The sequence below is a fragment of the Astatotilapia calliptera genome, chromosome 15 (genome assembly GCF_900246225.1).
Source record: "Astatotilapia calliptera chromosome 15, fAstCal1.2, whole genome shotgun sequence".
NCBI classification, from domain to species: Eukaryota; Metazoa; Chordata; class Actinopteri; order Cichliformes; family Cichlidae; genus Astatotilapia; species Astatotilapia calliptera.
Window position 1 is genome coordinate 38422945 of NC_039316.1, and position 13899 is coordinate 38436843.

The window sequence follows — 13899 nt, forward strand, 5'->3', positions numbered from 1 at the left end:
TAACATAAAATCACTGTAAATGTAATAAAACATCATTTTCTTGTTTGTTAAATGTATCTGTCTGTACATATGCATATTTAGATTGTTAAAATACATTCACAAATGTATCATAATTTCACAAATATTTGTCCGTTATTTGAAAGATTGAACTGTTAAATTCAAATGTAATGCTATGGAAAAATATATAAAATGATTCTGATAAACTTTTTTTTTTTACATCAAATAATGTTATTTAGGACGATCGTGGCTCAAGAGTTGGCAGTTTGCCTTGTGATCAGAAGGTTACCAGTTCGAGCCCCGACTCGGACACTCTCGGTCCTTGTGTCCTTGGGCAAGACACTTCACCTACCGGTGATGGCCAGAGGGGCCGATGGTGCGATATGGCAGCCTCGCTTCTGTCAGTCTGCCCCAGGGCAGCTGTGGCTACAACCGTAGCTGCCTCCACCAGTGTATGAATGTGAGAGTGAATGATTAGTGGAATTGTAAAGTACTTTGAGGGTCTCGAAAAGTGCTATATAAATGCAATCCATTATTATTATTTAAACCAACGGTTAACTGTATATTTCTGTAAATTTAAGTATTATTATTCATATTGCCGCATTGACCTTGTTTATAGGTAATTTCATTGTTTAATCATGTTAAAATGTTCCTAATTTAATGTTTAACCCTTTAAAGCCGGTCGAAGCGGCATGCTCTGTTTTGCATAACTATTTTTAAATAGTTTTAAAAAGCTAGCGCAATAATTTTTTTTTGCATATGAAACCGGAGGAGTTGTTCTTACGTCTTATGCCATCAGCTTGTCCTCGGTCACAGTTTCCTTCCACATATAGCTTTGCAAAAACTGCATAAAAAGCACTTGCAGCAACAAAAACATAACATTCCAGAAACACTCTTTGCCGATCTGATCAGCTGTTTGTAACACTTTCTACGTCCATCAGCGCGAACTATCGCATGTCCACCATGACCTGCCCGAAACCGGAAGTGATGTCATTTTTGCGGAAAATGTAGTTTTCCGCAGTTTTCCGCAAAATGACTGTGCAAATTCCCTGCTGACTCGGCCTCAGGATGTCTAGAGGCAAGAATCAAGCGCACCCAAATGAGGGCATCAGTGATCATGTGCGCATCACGCAGAGGGAGAGTGAGAGACGAAAAGCAGCAGCAGAGCATGGCAGTTGTATCAGTTTATGTGATTCCGTGTGCGTTAATGAGACTGTAAGTGTTATTACCTTTGACAGGTTAACTGGTATGATAATAGTTATAGTCGTTTGTGTATGTTTAAGCTAAAGTTATGCCTCAGTACACTGCTACCACGTTAGTAGGTTTATTTAATTAATTAGCACTAAGTTAATACCAGTGGCCAGAATCTCCCCCAATGACTATATCCCGCGGTTAAGGGATTTTTCTGTTTATCGTTTAGTTTAACTGTTGTTAGCTTGCCACATGCTTGCCTTAGTACTAGCAACTGGGAAGATATGTGCTATTTAGCCAACTTCTGGTCTTACGGCGACCCCTTGTGGACATTGTAAAATATTGCTGTGTCTGAGTAGATGATGTGCTCTGATTGTTGCTTAGTTATCTTTGACCCTGCTAATTATAGTATTACCAGTTTCTGTTTCCAGACAACCATGCCTATAGTCACCTATAGTGCATCTGCCACGATTATAAGTGCATATCTGGCTGTATCATAGTTGGATTTATCCTGGCAAGCCCTGCGGTAACCAGTTCTTCTGTGAAGCTTCATTAAAGACGGTGAACTAAACTCCTGGACTGCTGCAGTCTTTCTGACCGAAGACTTAGGCCAGACTTGTATACCCAGCACTTCCAATATATATTCTACAAGTGGTCCTTCGAGCCGGATGGTATACAAGCTGCGCTATGGCTACACCCAGAGAGTTCAACGACAACCAGCCTGCACTGAGTCCCCGTCCCAGCAGGCGCACCTCGCAAACAGAGGGCGCCCTTACTCCCAGCAAATGGGCGATAGAAAACCGATCGGTGCCTCTGCCTAGAGCAGGGCGATATGGCCAAAAATATTTATCACGATATATATTTGAAAATTTGCGATAACGATATAACTGACGATATAATTGTGGCGAGACAAAATACAACTCCACAACATTACTAGCGCAAAAACACAACCTTCCATTTATTTTCACTTAAACAAGAAGCTGGTTTTTATGTACATTAAAGCTTTATAAAAATGTAACAGTGCAAATGCAAATTCCTTGCTGAAAGTTTAACCAAAAGGCATTTCCAGTAGAAATGGGCTGACATATCCTGAGCATAACCATGTATAATATCCACTGAAGTTAAAAAGAGGTGCTTTGCAACATTAAACTGCAGTGTGCAGTATGTATTTTTCGGACCATAAGGTGCACGGGATTATAAGGCACATTAAGCGAAACAAAGCAGTCAGATAAATCAAATTTTATTAAACTCATTCTTCTTGCTTCCTCCACTTCTGTACCATTGATTCATTAATGTTGAATTCTCTGGCAGCTTCTCTATTCCCATGTTGTTGCAGTATATTAATGACTGACCTCGTATTGTGGATGGATTATCTCAGTTGTTCTCCTGACTGAAGTTTGGTCCGTTTACAGCATCCTGCCATGCGATTGCATTTGTCTCTAACTATCAGAAACCTTAACGTTAACTTTTATAAGTGGAAAAGTGTTAGTGTTCGTCCTCCAGCTTCACTGTTTATATTATGCTAACATAGCTGTGTTGCTAGCGATCACGTAGCACATCATTATATAGCAGCTAGCCCAACTTCAGTAACCCTACAAACATCACTGCTGTTTAGTTTCCTGTCTTCATTTATGTTGGAAGTGATAGCAGAGCTGTGCGTTTGATTTTTTTCAGAAATCTCTGTCTCTCAGTCAGAACATGCTAGCGAAACTAGCGAGCTAACTTCCGCTAGCTTCCGCTAGCTTCCTGCTAACTTCTAACTCGTTAAATGTAATAAATTTTGTTTTCATGGATGCCTGGAAGTTAAACTTCATAGTTACACCTGGTAAAGCAGCAATGCTGATCGTTTTATTAAAGATGAAAGAATTTAGACAGTTTTTAACTCTCAGTGATGTTGCAGTGTTCGTTTGACCTGAAGTATAATATACTTCAGGTCAAACGAACAGTAATCTGGGTCCTAAACTCCATATTATGGAGTTTAGGACCCAGATTACTCCCAGATTTAAGAGCATCTTAAGTCCGACAATAACGATGGCCGCTTGCATGTTCTGCAAAAAAATTTGCTTTGTCATGTATCTGACAAACACCAAACCAGTTCCACATCACGGAAGTGATGTGGAACTGGTAATGAACCGTTTTTCAATACAAGCTTCAGTGCCACGAAGCTTTCCGAAGCACTGAAGCTTGTATTGAAAAACGGTTCATTACTCGAAGCTTTTCAACACAGTCCTCTCTGGTGACATCTGGTGGTGAAACTTTTGAAGAGCAGCTTGAATCTGCAAAATAAAACGGACTGCTCAATTATCACTGCTCACTCAAGAGTGGAGTTCTCTCTGATATTGGGCCACCGTTCCGTTGCTTTGAACATGTAATTGGTTTTGTTTTCTCGATTGGGGGGCTGAAAAAAATGTAATGCGTATCTGCGTAATACATTTTGATCAATAAACTTTTCCTATTTAAACATGCACTATGGTGTGGCCTTTCTCTGCTCATAACTCCTTGATGTTGGTAAATACAATAAGTGAGCAATATATATAATATACATATGAGAATGCACAGCACATTATGGAGTATGCCCCTGCTGTGGAGTCCTGCCTCCATCTACTTGTCGTTTAATCACTGGACAGCTGGACAGGTTCATACAAAATATTAGATGAGGCCAATTGTCCTATACATATTTTTGACCTAGGGGTGGGATTGATTGTGAACTGGAAAGGGAAAATGCTTAGGAAGCTGAGTACGGCTGCATCGTCACTGATTTGTAGAATCATTTTGATTCGATACAGGATCCGATTCAATTTGATTGGAATCTGGAAAGTTTTGCCTCAGTCAGAAATATTAAAATTCTGATCATTTAACAGTATATATCCATAATTTCGTATCTATTAAAAGAAAGCTGACACATGTGAGACTTAATTAGAGATGTAAACAGAGAGTTATGAAACCTGCAGCTGCAGAAGCCAGCGAAGAAAAAGAGGCAAACACAGCGCGGACCCGCCGACACATCAAAATCTGACTCTGACGCGTCGGGTCCGCGCTCTGTGTTCACGTTTGTATGCAGAATCCGTAAACCTGCTCCCAGTTACTGTTTTAGCTGTATGGTGTTTGACGACATGTTGTGAGGTTTAACCTGAGATGCTGGCGTTTCAGGCATAATAACGTTAATTCACAAATCGACACGGGATTTTAATGAATCAATATCACTTTATTCAATTTAGCATGGATTGTAATCAGAAAAGCAATAATCAAAACCCACCCCTAATCAAGAACTTGCAAAGTAAAAACATGATCAATGTAAGGTAGCCCTTTTGTTATTTACATTTAAAAAGAGGATTAGTGTTACTGTGCGCTGGCTGAGTCTGTTTCTTTTCTTAGAAATAGTTTCTCCTGCCCTGAAGAAAATCCACTTGCATGGAACAGAAGAGGCTGTGGAGTGCAGGAACCACACTGCAAGCTGGTAGATATGCAGGTATTCCTGGGTCCTGCAGACTATCACCTAAAAACAATAAACAAAATGATTTTCTAAACTGTAGCAATGTAATGTACGTATAGTGTCAAATACATTGTTGTAGTCTTCATTAGCTTTAATTCACATGGAAGTGTTCCTAAAGTCATATGCTGTAATGATATTTACATTATGAAAACATGATTTTGGACATTTCAAGTTTTTCACTTCGGCAGATAAAAAGAATTGAGCAAAATCAACTCAAAATATTCCCACACGCCAGAACGTCCTCTCTTCCTCGCTGGCTCCATATCTGTCAGTGGAATGATCACCTCTTCGCTATCTGTCACCATCAACACACTCCACGAATCCCGTGGATGATTCGCTTCCTTATATCCGTTTAAATCAGGTACCGAAGCAGTTACGTGCGTAATGAAGCTTCGGACGTCACTGGTCACGTGACTTTTGCCAAACGAAGCAAGCCTCGACACAGTGCTTCTGAACCAGTGTGTTGTTTTTTTCGACACACGCTCCGGAGCGTCAGCTTCAAGCGGGCCATCACTACTGGACAGCATCAGTCTCCTGCACTTCTTTGACCGCTTAAGTCGAGTCCTACCACAGGTTCTCTCAGGTGAATCCCTGTAACAGTGAGTCAGTCTGGCACTTTCCAACCTGTTTTCTTATCTGTCTTACAGATAGATCTTTATTGTCACTGTTTGGCGTCTCTCTGCAGCTTTTAGGTTTTTGCATTCAGATTTTTCGGATAAGACAATTAGATTAATAAAGATAAAATACGTTTAAGAGGTACCTGCACAGGGAATGTATCTACACAAAAGGACATGCACAAGTTATATACAGAAAATATAAAATAAAAGAAACGTTAATAAGTGGGTGGAGTGTGTTTCAGTGTGAAAACAGTCGTTCAGCTGAATTTGGTACTGAAAGAGCCGTGACAAATTAAGTTTCATATTTGCTTTGAGGTACACTGTCGGTGTTTGCGCTGTTCAGGGTCAGGGGGAACATTTGTTTCATTTTAGCTTTTGTTTTGTTTTTTTATGTTTATACATACAGAATTTCTATAACAAATGTAATGTATGGATTATTATTTAACCTGTAGAAGGATCTTTCTGACCCCAGTAGCAATTAACCTGTTAAGAAAATTTAAAATAAATAAGAGCAATAAAATTTTATTTTCCGTGCATTCTAAAAATTGCAAGTTGTTTTTTTGTTTTTGTTTTGTTTTTAGAAATATGACAAATAAAATGTTTTATTTTAAAACGGAAGTGTTTTACATTGCTCTCTGGAAGTCTAAATATTGATACTTGTAAGATTTGATTAATTCTCCTAACGGAAATGTTTAAACATGATGTTAAACATAACAGTTTTTTTTTTCTTTCTCTTGGGGTGTTTTATTTATATCATTGTAAATCATGAAGTTGAATCCAGGAAACCCCAACCCATTTAAAAACCTCAGGAAGTCCACAAATGCACAACAAAAGAGAAAGAAATGAAACACTCTTTTATTGAATTATACATATGTTCATCTCACAATTCCAAAGACTAATCAACACGCATTTACGGAAACTGCTGATCTTCAATTTCGAGTTTAATTTCCTACACACTTCATATTAAGGCAGTGTCTAAATTATTTAGGGGGAAATGAGATCTGCAGAGACAATGCAGAGAGCAAGGTTCTCTGTCCCAGTTACACCCCACCACCGGCAGGGTGGGGGTAGGGGTCCGAGACCTGGTGTTGCTGTACGAAGTTCAGTTCAAGTCTGTATAGGAGACGAGGGGGTAAGGGGGACGCACAGACATGTTTGTTTGACCTCAATTAAAGTTTTTATTTTACTTTTTAATTTCCAATTGTCGATAAATATTAGAATAATCGTGGGCTGGGTGCCTGGTCTAAAAGTTTGCTTCGGTCGAAGTAAGGTCAGGTAATTACACATGATTATAGCTGTATAACAGTGTCAGAACCTCCCGTCCAAAAAAGTGTAATTATACATTTCTTCCCGTTTAAAGAAGACATTTTCTGTTTCGGACTTTTGAATTTTGTACCAAGCATTCGCACACGTGACTTGCAAATACATTTTTAAAACCATTTAAAACTGTCTACCTTCAAACCGCCTGCTGTGTTCAGGTGGGCCAACCCACCCCACCTGAGTATAAATGAAGGACCTGATCCACTGGGCTCAGTTTCTCTTAAAGACATACACTCTGCTCCTGCTTTGGATCTCTGCACTTTTGCTACATCCAAGATGACCGAACAGTGGATGTAAGACTTCACGGGGGGGTTTCCACAGTTTGCTTGTGTTTCAGTTCAGTGAAACATTCTGCGGTGTCTGAAAAAGGATTTGATTTCTTTAATCACTATATTTGTTTACGCTAACTTGATTTTGTAAGTCTCAATTTTCCAAATTAAAACTTACATTGTATCTCAGTGGTGCGTAATTACGCACCCCTGCTACACGATACATTGTAAGTTTGCTCAAATTTCATCCCAGTTTCGGGTTTTTATAGCAGTTTCTAATGTTGAGTCATGGGTTAGGGTGTATTCTCATTGTTTGGGGTTATTTGTTGACTTTGGGGCTGTTTTGTCTTAGTTTGTGCGCATTTCTAACCGTCTGCGTATCTGTAGGATCAAGATGGTGGGTCAGGCTTTGGAGGAGCTGCTCGTGGAAGCTTATCACCAGAACTGCCTCAGAATCGGTGTAATTGAGTCCTACAAATACATGAAAGCGTTAGTATTTTAATTTTTACGTTTAAATATAGTTCAAATGCAGTAATTGATCTAATAGTGGAACAACGTGGCAATGGTGACATTAATGTCGTCCTGTTTCCCGCAGAAACCCGCACAGAGTCGTCCTGTGCGTCCTTGCCAGCGAAACAGAGGGTGACATTATGTTACAGATGAATCTAATCCAGCTAAAGGATATGTGCTACAAGAAGAACGTCAGCATCATGTGTTCGACAGACACGAGACGGCTGGCAGAGCTGGTGAACATGGATGACATCAACGGCAACGAGGCCTCGCGGGACCTGCACTGCATTCTGGTCACTGTAAGCCAAATTTCCATTTGTGCTGCTGCGCAGTTAGCATGTTTGCCGATTATCTCTATTAAAATCGTTGTAATTTGTACACTTGGCTTCATGATAGGCTACTTCGAATAAGAAGCAAAGTGATGTGTTTTCCGGGAGTTTCACCGTCCTTCCTCGCTGTGTTTCGCAGGTCCCTCCAGTGAAGCCGCTTCCACGCCAGGCCCTGCAGATCCTCAGCAGCTTCTGCGAAGAAAGCCGACGGAGGGACTCGTCGGTGCATTGCCTTTCTTGTTACTACGTTTGTTCTTATCGCTACCCAAGCCGCAGTTGTTGTTGTTGTTGTCGTTGCTGTAAATAAAAGTGAAGGATTTAATTCTTCAGCGTGTTCGTTGTTTCTGAATCCACGTTCTAAAGTTGCAAAGAGAAAAAAAAATGGGGTAAAGGTGAAATCCTCAGTTTCAAACTTTCAATGTATTATTTTTAAAACGAGGGATTTACTGCCTCTTAAAGCGAAAACTGCACAAAGTCATATCTCTGCCAATGAAACGGATGCGCCAAAGCGTCCTGGGGCTGTCTTGATGAAAAATAAGAGAAAAACAAAAATTAAAATAAAACTAAAGCCAAATAAAGTTTATCATCTCGCTGTTTCATTTCATTGTCAGTGCTGTACAGAAATTTCACGACAACAAAATGCTTCAAGGCCAGATGACAAAAAATAATTAAACCAAACAGACTTCGGGCTATTCTCTGCTTGCAAATGTAACTAAAATAAATGTTTTAAGAAAATCTTTAGTTTTAGTTTTCATGTGATCTTGGAATTTTTATTGGCACTAAGTTTTTTTTGTCACCTTTGTCTAACTATCGCACACTTTCTCTGCCGACAGAGACAGACAAACCCACATCCCCTCATAACGAGCAAACTGAAACTGAACAAAAAAAAAAAAAAGACTGTGGACGCATTTCGGGTGCATGCCTGTAACAGCGACCCTGTTAGTAAATTTCACAGCTTCACCTTATCAGCGCCACTGATTAAGTCTTTAATCAATCAGGTGTTTTCCGCACGAGACCTTATTAGGGGCTTCATCAAGTTTAATGTTCTCATTCATTAAACACAATAGCCATGATTCAACTGAAACATTTCCTGGAGGTGTTTTCAGAAAACCCCAAAATCACTCAAAGACTGACATAAACTAACATAAAATGCCCCCACATCTTGTGTAAACTGGATTCCTTCACTTAATTGATCTTGTAATTTTATCTGATATTAACGTATTAATGTAATAAACACTGAATATGAAGATAAATACTTACAAGTGAAAGAAACTGCAGAGATTTAAAATCATAAATCTTATCTAAATACACAGTCCAGAGATTAAGTACAGAGCCCAGATATTTCTGGGGGTCTTATCCCTGCAGGGACAGTGAACACATGATGTCCTTAATGTTTGAGTGAATCAGCCTAAAGAAACAATCAATGCACTTTCAACCAGCTATCAGCTACAGCTCACAGCTTTCTGCATTGTTTTCACCTTAATCTCTGGGAGCCCTTCACGCGTCCACCGGAACACTTTTCGAATTCACCAAACAAAAGAGCAGAACCCGTTTAAACCCACTCACTGTGCACATCTCCAAAAGGTCCATTCCAGGTCTACGTGACTTGATCAAAGAGGGAGAGGGCGCTTCCAGTCATGTTTGTCAAACATGCGTGATGTGAAGCATGACAGGAACAGAGACGCTGCACATACATTTGAAATATAGATATCAGAATATTATTTTGAATATTTTTGCGTGCCTCTTCTTGCAGTGGCTCATCCATAAAAAACAAAGCTAATATACAGCCTTATCTTGAGAGGTTATCCCTATGCTAAAATCATCTTCTCCAAAGTTTAATTATTATTTTTTAACGAGAAGGATTTAAGCAAACAAACTTGTGTGCAGAAAGAAGAGGAGGGAGACAGGGAGCGAAGTTTGAAAAGGGACGGGGGGTACAGCTGGCCAGTAACAGAGGGAGTGGTAAGGTGTGACGTCCCAGAGCAGGTATGAAAGTTTTGACCTGAAGAGACAGAGATTCGTCATTGCTCAATGACCACCGACTTGTCTCCGACTACTTCTTCTTCTTCTCTGGAATCCAGCAGCACACAGAAAAAGGTAAGATAGGCATGTTTGGTGCGTAATTACGCACTGACACAAGTTACATTTTGAATCCGGCTACAGTGCACTTTGATAAGCTTTTATGCCCTTGTTTAGAGCCTGTATTATACTTACTTTCCTTCGTGTTTCTGTAGATGGAGACCATCAGCCAGACTTTGGAACATGTATTGGTCACAGCTCATCATCAGAACTGTCTGACTGTGGGAGTTTATGAGTCTGCAAAATTCCTGAATGAGTAAGTATTAATGTAAAGCAATTCATTTGTACTGTCAGAATAATAGTGATTTTGACGCTATGTGGGGTTTATTATTCTCCTGTCCTACCCGCAGATACCCGGATGGCGCGGTGCTGTGTGTGCTGGCCCTTGATGAGGAGGATGAAGATGACGCTGCGCTGCAGATTCACTTCAAACTGCTGCAGGCTTTCTGCTACGACAATTACCTCGACATCCTGCGAGTGACGGGAATGAGGCGGCTCGCTCAGCTGCTAGAGGAAACCAGCAACAGAAGCGAATCCCGCGACCTGCATTGCATCTTGGTCACTGTAAGTCCAAACGCCTCATTCTGCTCCACTGCATTTGTCAAACTTTGCCAGTGTGGATCCCGACTTATTTTCTAGATAAACTCTGGTTAACATAAATATTCAACCATGCTTTGTTTTGCAGAACACTTCTGAACAGATTCTGCAGTGCGAGGCTCTTCAGCAGGTCGCCAGGTTCTGCGAGGAGAGCCGCCACAGGTACGAGTGTCTCCCCCACCTTGAGCTGCAGGACCGCTGACCTAAACTAGACCGCTGCAGAGCGGTTCGAATTAATGGAAACTGGCCCAAGTAGAGTAACGGGGTTTTGCTTTATCGGGAGTTCAGTTTGATCTGGTTCAGGACGGGAAGCTGAAGGCCACGAAGAGGTGTGTGAGAAAATGTCTAGACATGTGACCTGAGTGGACGGGTGGAAAACCGAGGAACTGCTCGTGAAACTCGAACAGCAGCCGGCAGAGGGTTCATCCAGACCCGTGTCAGATTTAATAGAGCAGTTGAGGACGATTTCGTTTTAAAACGCAATCATTTTGTTAAGCAGTGCATGCAAAATAAATTGCAGTTTATCAACTGAAAGAATGTGCTTCAGTATTCCCTACATTGCTCGTAGGGGAGACCGGGGATAGTTGTAACGTGGGTCAGTTGTAACACTTCCAATTTCTCCAGTCAGGGCTAAGTTTCAAATGATGTGACTCATCCTGTGCATGCCCAACTCAGTTTTGCTATCACATGTGAAAAATCAGCACATTTTGTCAAACACAGACAATTTAACATGAAAAAAAGTAATTTGTATGCCAAAAAGTACGTTTTTCTACTTTATTTCAATTTCTAATAGCATTATCTGCTTTGCAGTTAAACTCATCAGACCTGAATTATGTTATTTGTATGTCTATGGGGATATATTCTGTGTAGGTCTTTAGTGCTAATGTTTTAGCCGTTGGCTGTAATGTTAGCTAGTTCATGGCTATAGGAGTCTGGGTCAGTTGTAACAGCAACAGTCTGGGTTAGTTGTAACAATAATGCAGATGTTTCAACTTACCACACTTTTACTTTAACTTATATTAAACAAGTTGGGGCAACGGCATCAGCAGAGAGAGCTTCACTGGTCGCTTTTGTATATGTGGTTAATGCCATTGGCAACACAATTCCTCCACTGTTTGTGTTCCCACACACACATTATGCAGACCACTGTGTCAGAGATGGACCAGTAGGAAGTACTGGTAGTGGAAATAAATCAGGATGGGTGCAAGAAACAGATTTCCTCATCTTTCTGAAGCACTTTGCAAACCACACCAAGGTAAGCCAGGATAAAAAGTAATGGAATTGCGGTGCTGGTGCACAACTACATTTTTTCAGCTTCATTGTTATGTTCAAAATTGGTGCAAGAGTTGTAGGTTATAATGCCCACTGAGCCAATGAGGCCAAACTCAAGGAAGACCAACCAAAATTAATGAAATATTCAGTTGCAGAAAATTCCATAATTTGTCTTTTTTGGGGGGTTGGAATATGTTCAAAAGCTAGATTTCTGCATTCTGACACACACACACACACACACACACACACACACACACACACACACACACACACACACACACACACACACACACACACACACACACACACACAATAAATAAAATGTTTTTAACAATAAACTCTTAAGTGAAATAAGCAAATCTACTTAAACTCAACTTTAAATAATTTAGCAAAGATAAAACCAGGATGACTCCCTGCTACACCCTGTGCAGAACACGTTTGGGTGCAGCAGGTTGTTTAGGATCAGATTTGGCATCATGCATAAGGGATTAACATTGCAGTGAGACAGATGTGTAAGCATTGTTGCTACTCACAGGTTATCAGATGCAGAGCACTGTGTTGAATAAACAAAGATTACATGTTAATATTTTGTCAGTACCCTTATTTCATTGTGTTACATTTCACCCCAGGATGTGTTACAACTAACCCAGACTATGGGGTTAATTGTAACATTTCACTCTTTGTGTTTGAGGCCATACCATGCAATGGGTAATTGTGCTGCAGAGAAAATAGCTGCACTATTTAATAGCAGACTTTGCATTACATTTTGAATCCACTACCTTAAACGAGCTCCAATTTACAGACAGAAATGTCAAAAATGTTACAACTATCCCCGGTCTCCCCTACATGATGGAATGTGGTCAGCTAACACAGTTTCACTCGTTCCCCTCTTTTTATTTTTCACTAATAAATCTAAAGTGTTTCATTCACATAATATTGTATAAAAAAATCACGTTGATGTTGATTAAACATCATTTTTGTAATTTACTGTCTGATGTCTAAATCTGTTGTCCGATGTTAATGAAGGCATCATACCCTTTTCTTCAATTCCACTGTGGGAGAGGTCGGTGTCATTTCTTTTCCAACACTAATTATATCTGTCTATCTTTATCCACCCTGAAGTTCCTGATTGTGTTTTAGTTCATTATTATCATAATTACGCCTGTCTTTACTAGATGCTGTGAACATGTGGTACGTGTGCGCCTTGAGGCGACTTTTGTTGTGATTTGGCGCTATATAAATAAAATTGAATTGAATTGAATATTAATGGAGCTGTTAATGCTAGATTGAACAGATAAGTCTTGCTAGCTTTTCTGCTTAGCTCTAGTCTTGCTAGAGATGCCGGACTAGAGCAGAGCAGATACTGAAGGACCCGTCCCATCCTGGCAACAAACTGTTCCAACTTCTGCAATCTGGTAGAAGGTTCCGCATCTTCCGGGCAAGGACAGAGAGACTCAAGAGGAGCTTCTATCCCCAAGCCATCCGTGCCCTAAACACACACACCCGCCCTCTCACATCATCTATAATTGACTGAGACAGGACTCTTCCAGACACTCTAAACCCAGGCACAATGTACATTTCAAATTCCTTTAATTTTAAATATGTTTATATTGTCTATCCTGTAAAATAGTCAGATATCTATTCATATTAATGTACAGAATTCACCTGCTTGCTGCTACTACTACTTCAGGTTGGCCATTCTTGTATTTTGCTCGTTTGTGTTGTTGTGTTTGCACATCTCTGTTGCTTGTGGGGCTCGCACACAAGAATTTCACTCGCATGTGCTGTGCCAGTGTGCCTGCACATGTGATGTGACAATAAAAGTGATTTGATTTGATTTGATTTGCACATTCACCCAGTGTATATACTATATATATAATGTTCTTCCTCTAACCCCCCCATCATTTTTGCACATGTCGAGGAGCGTGTCAGGCTATTTCACTGTGTGTTATACTTGTATAACTACGCATGTGACAAATAAAGAACCTTGAACCTAGCTTGGAAGTTGTAGTGGGTTGAGTTAACTCTTGGATGCGTGCAAAGACTTCACACGTGAGGAAGTTGCTTGCTCCAAGAAAACAGGAATCGCCCAACGTGGGGCTCGATCCCACGACCCTGAGATTAAGAGTCTCATGCTCTACCGACTGAGCTAGCCGGGCGGTGTGGAAGGAAAACGATAAACCCGTCTCGATGTGTGTGTGTGTGTGTGTGTGTGTGTACCGGAG

General features: G+C 40.4%; 2 protein-coding genes and 1 non-coding gene across 3 annotated transcripts; 2 read left to right on the forward strand and 1 right to left on the reverse strand.

The window, feature by feature from the left end:
• The first annotated feature begins 6853 nt into the window (after nucleotides 1–6853).
• LOC113037131 (growth arrest and DNA damage-inducible protein GADD45 gamma-like) lies at nucleotides 6854–8034 on the forward strand. The gene is made up of 4 exons (XM_026193857.1): nucleotides 6854–6911; nucleotides 7275–7376; nucleotides 7483–7696; nucleotides 7866–8034. The coding sequence occupies exons 1-4, from the start codon at nucleotides 6895–6897 to the stop codon at nucleotides 8031–8033; spliced, it is 501 nt and encodes a 166-aa protein (XP_026049642.1). The 5' UTR covers nucleotides 6854–6894; the 3' UTR covers nucleotide 8034.
• Nucleotides 8035–9808: 1774 nt separating this feature from the next.
• Nucleotides 9809–10604, forward strand: LOC113006604 (growth arrest and DNA damage-inducible protein GADD45 beta-like). Its single transcript, XM_026142670.1, has 4 exons — nucleotides 9809–9823; nucleotides 9961–10061; nucleotides 10156–10369; nucleotides 10491–10604. The coding sequence occupies exons 2-4, from the start codon at nucleotides 9961–9963 to the stop codon at nucleotides 10602–10604; spliced, it is 429 nt and encodes a 142-aa protein (XP_025998455.1). The 5' UTR covers nucleotides 9809–9823.
• A 3156-nt stretch (nucleotides 10605–13760) lies between these two features.
• trnak-cuu (transfer RNA lysine (anticodon CUU)) lies at nucleotides 13761–13833 on the reverse strand. Its single transcript has one exon. It is a non-coding gene; the product is annotated as a tRNA-Lys (tRNA).
• Nucleotides 13834–13899: the final 66 nt, after the last annotated feature.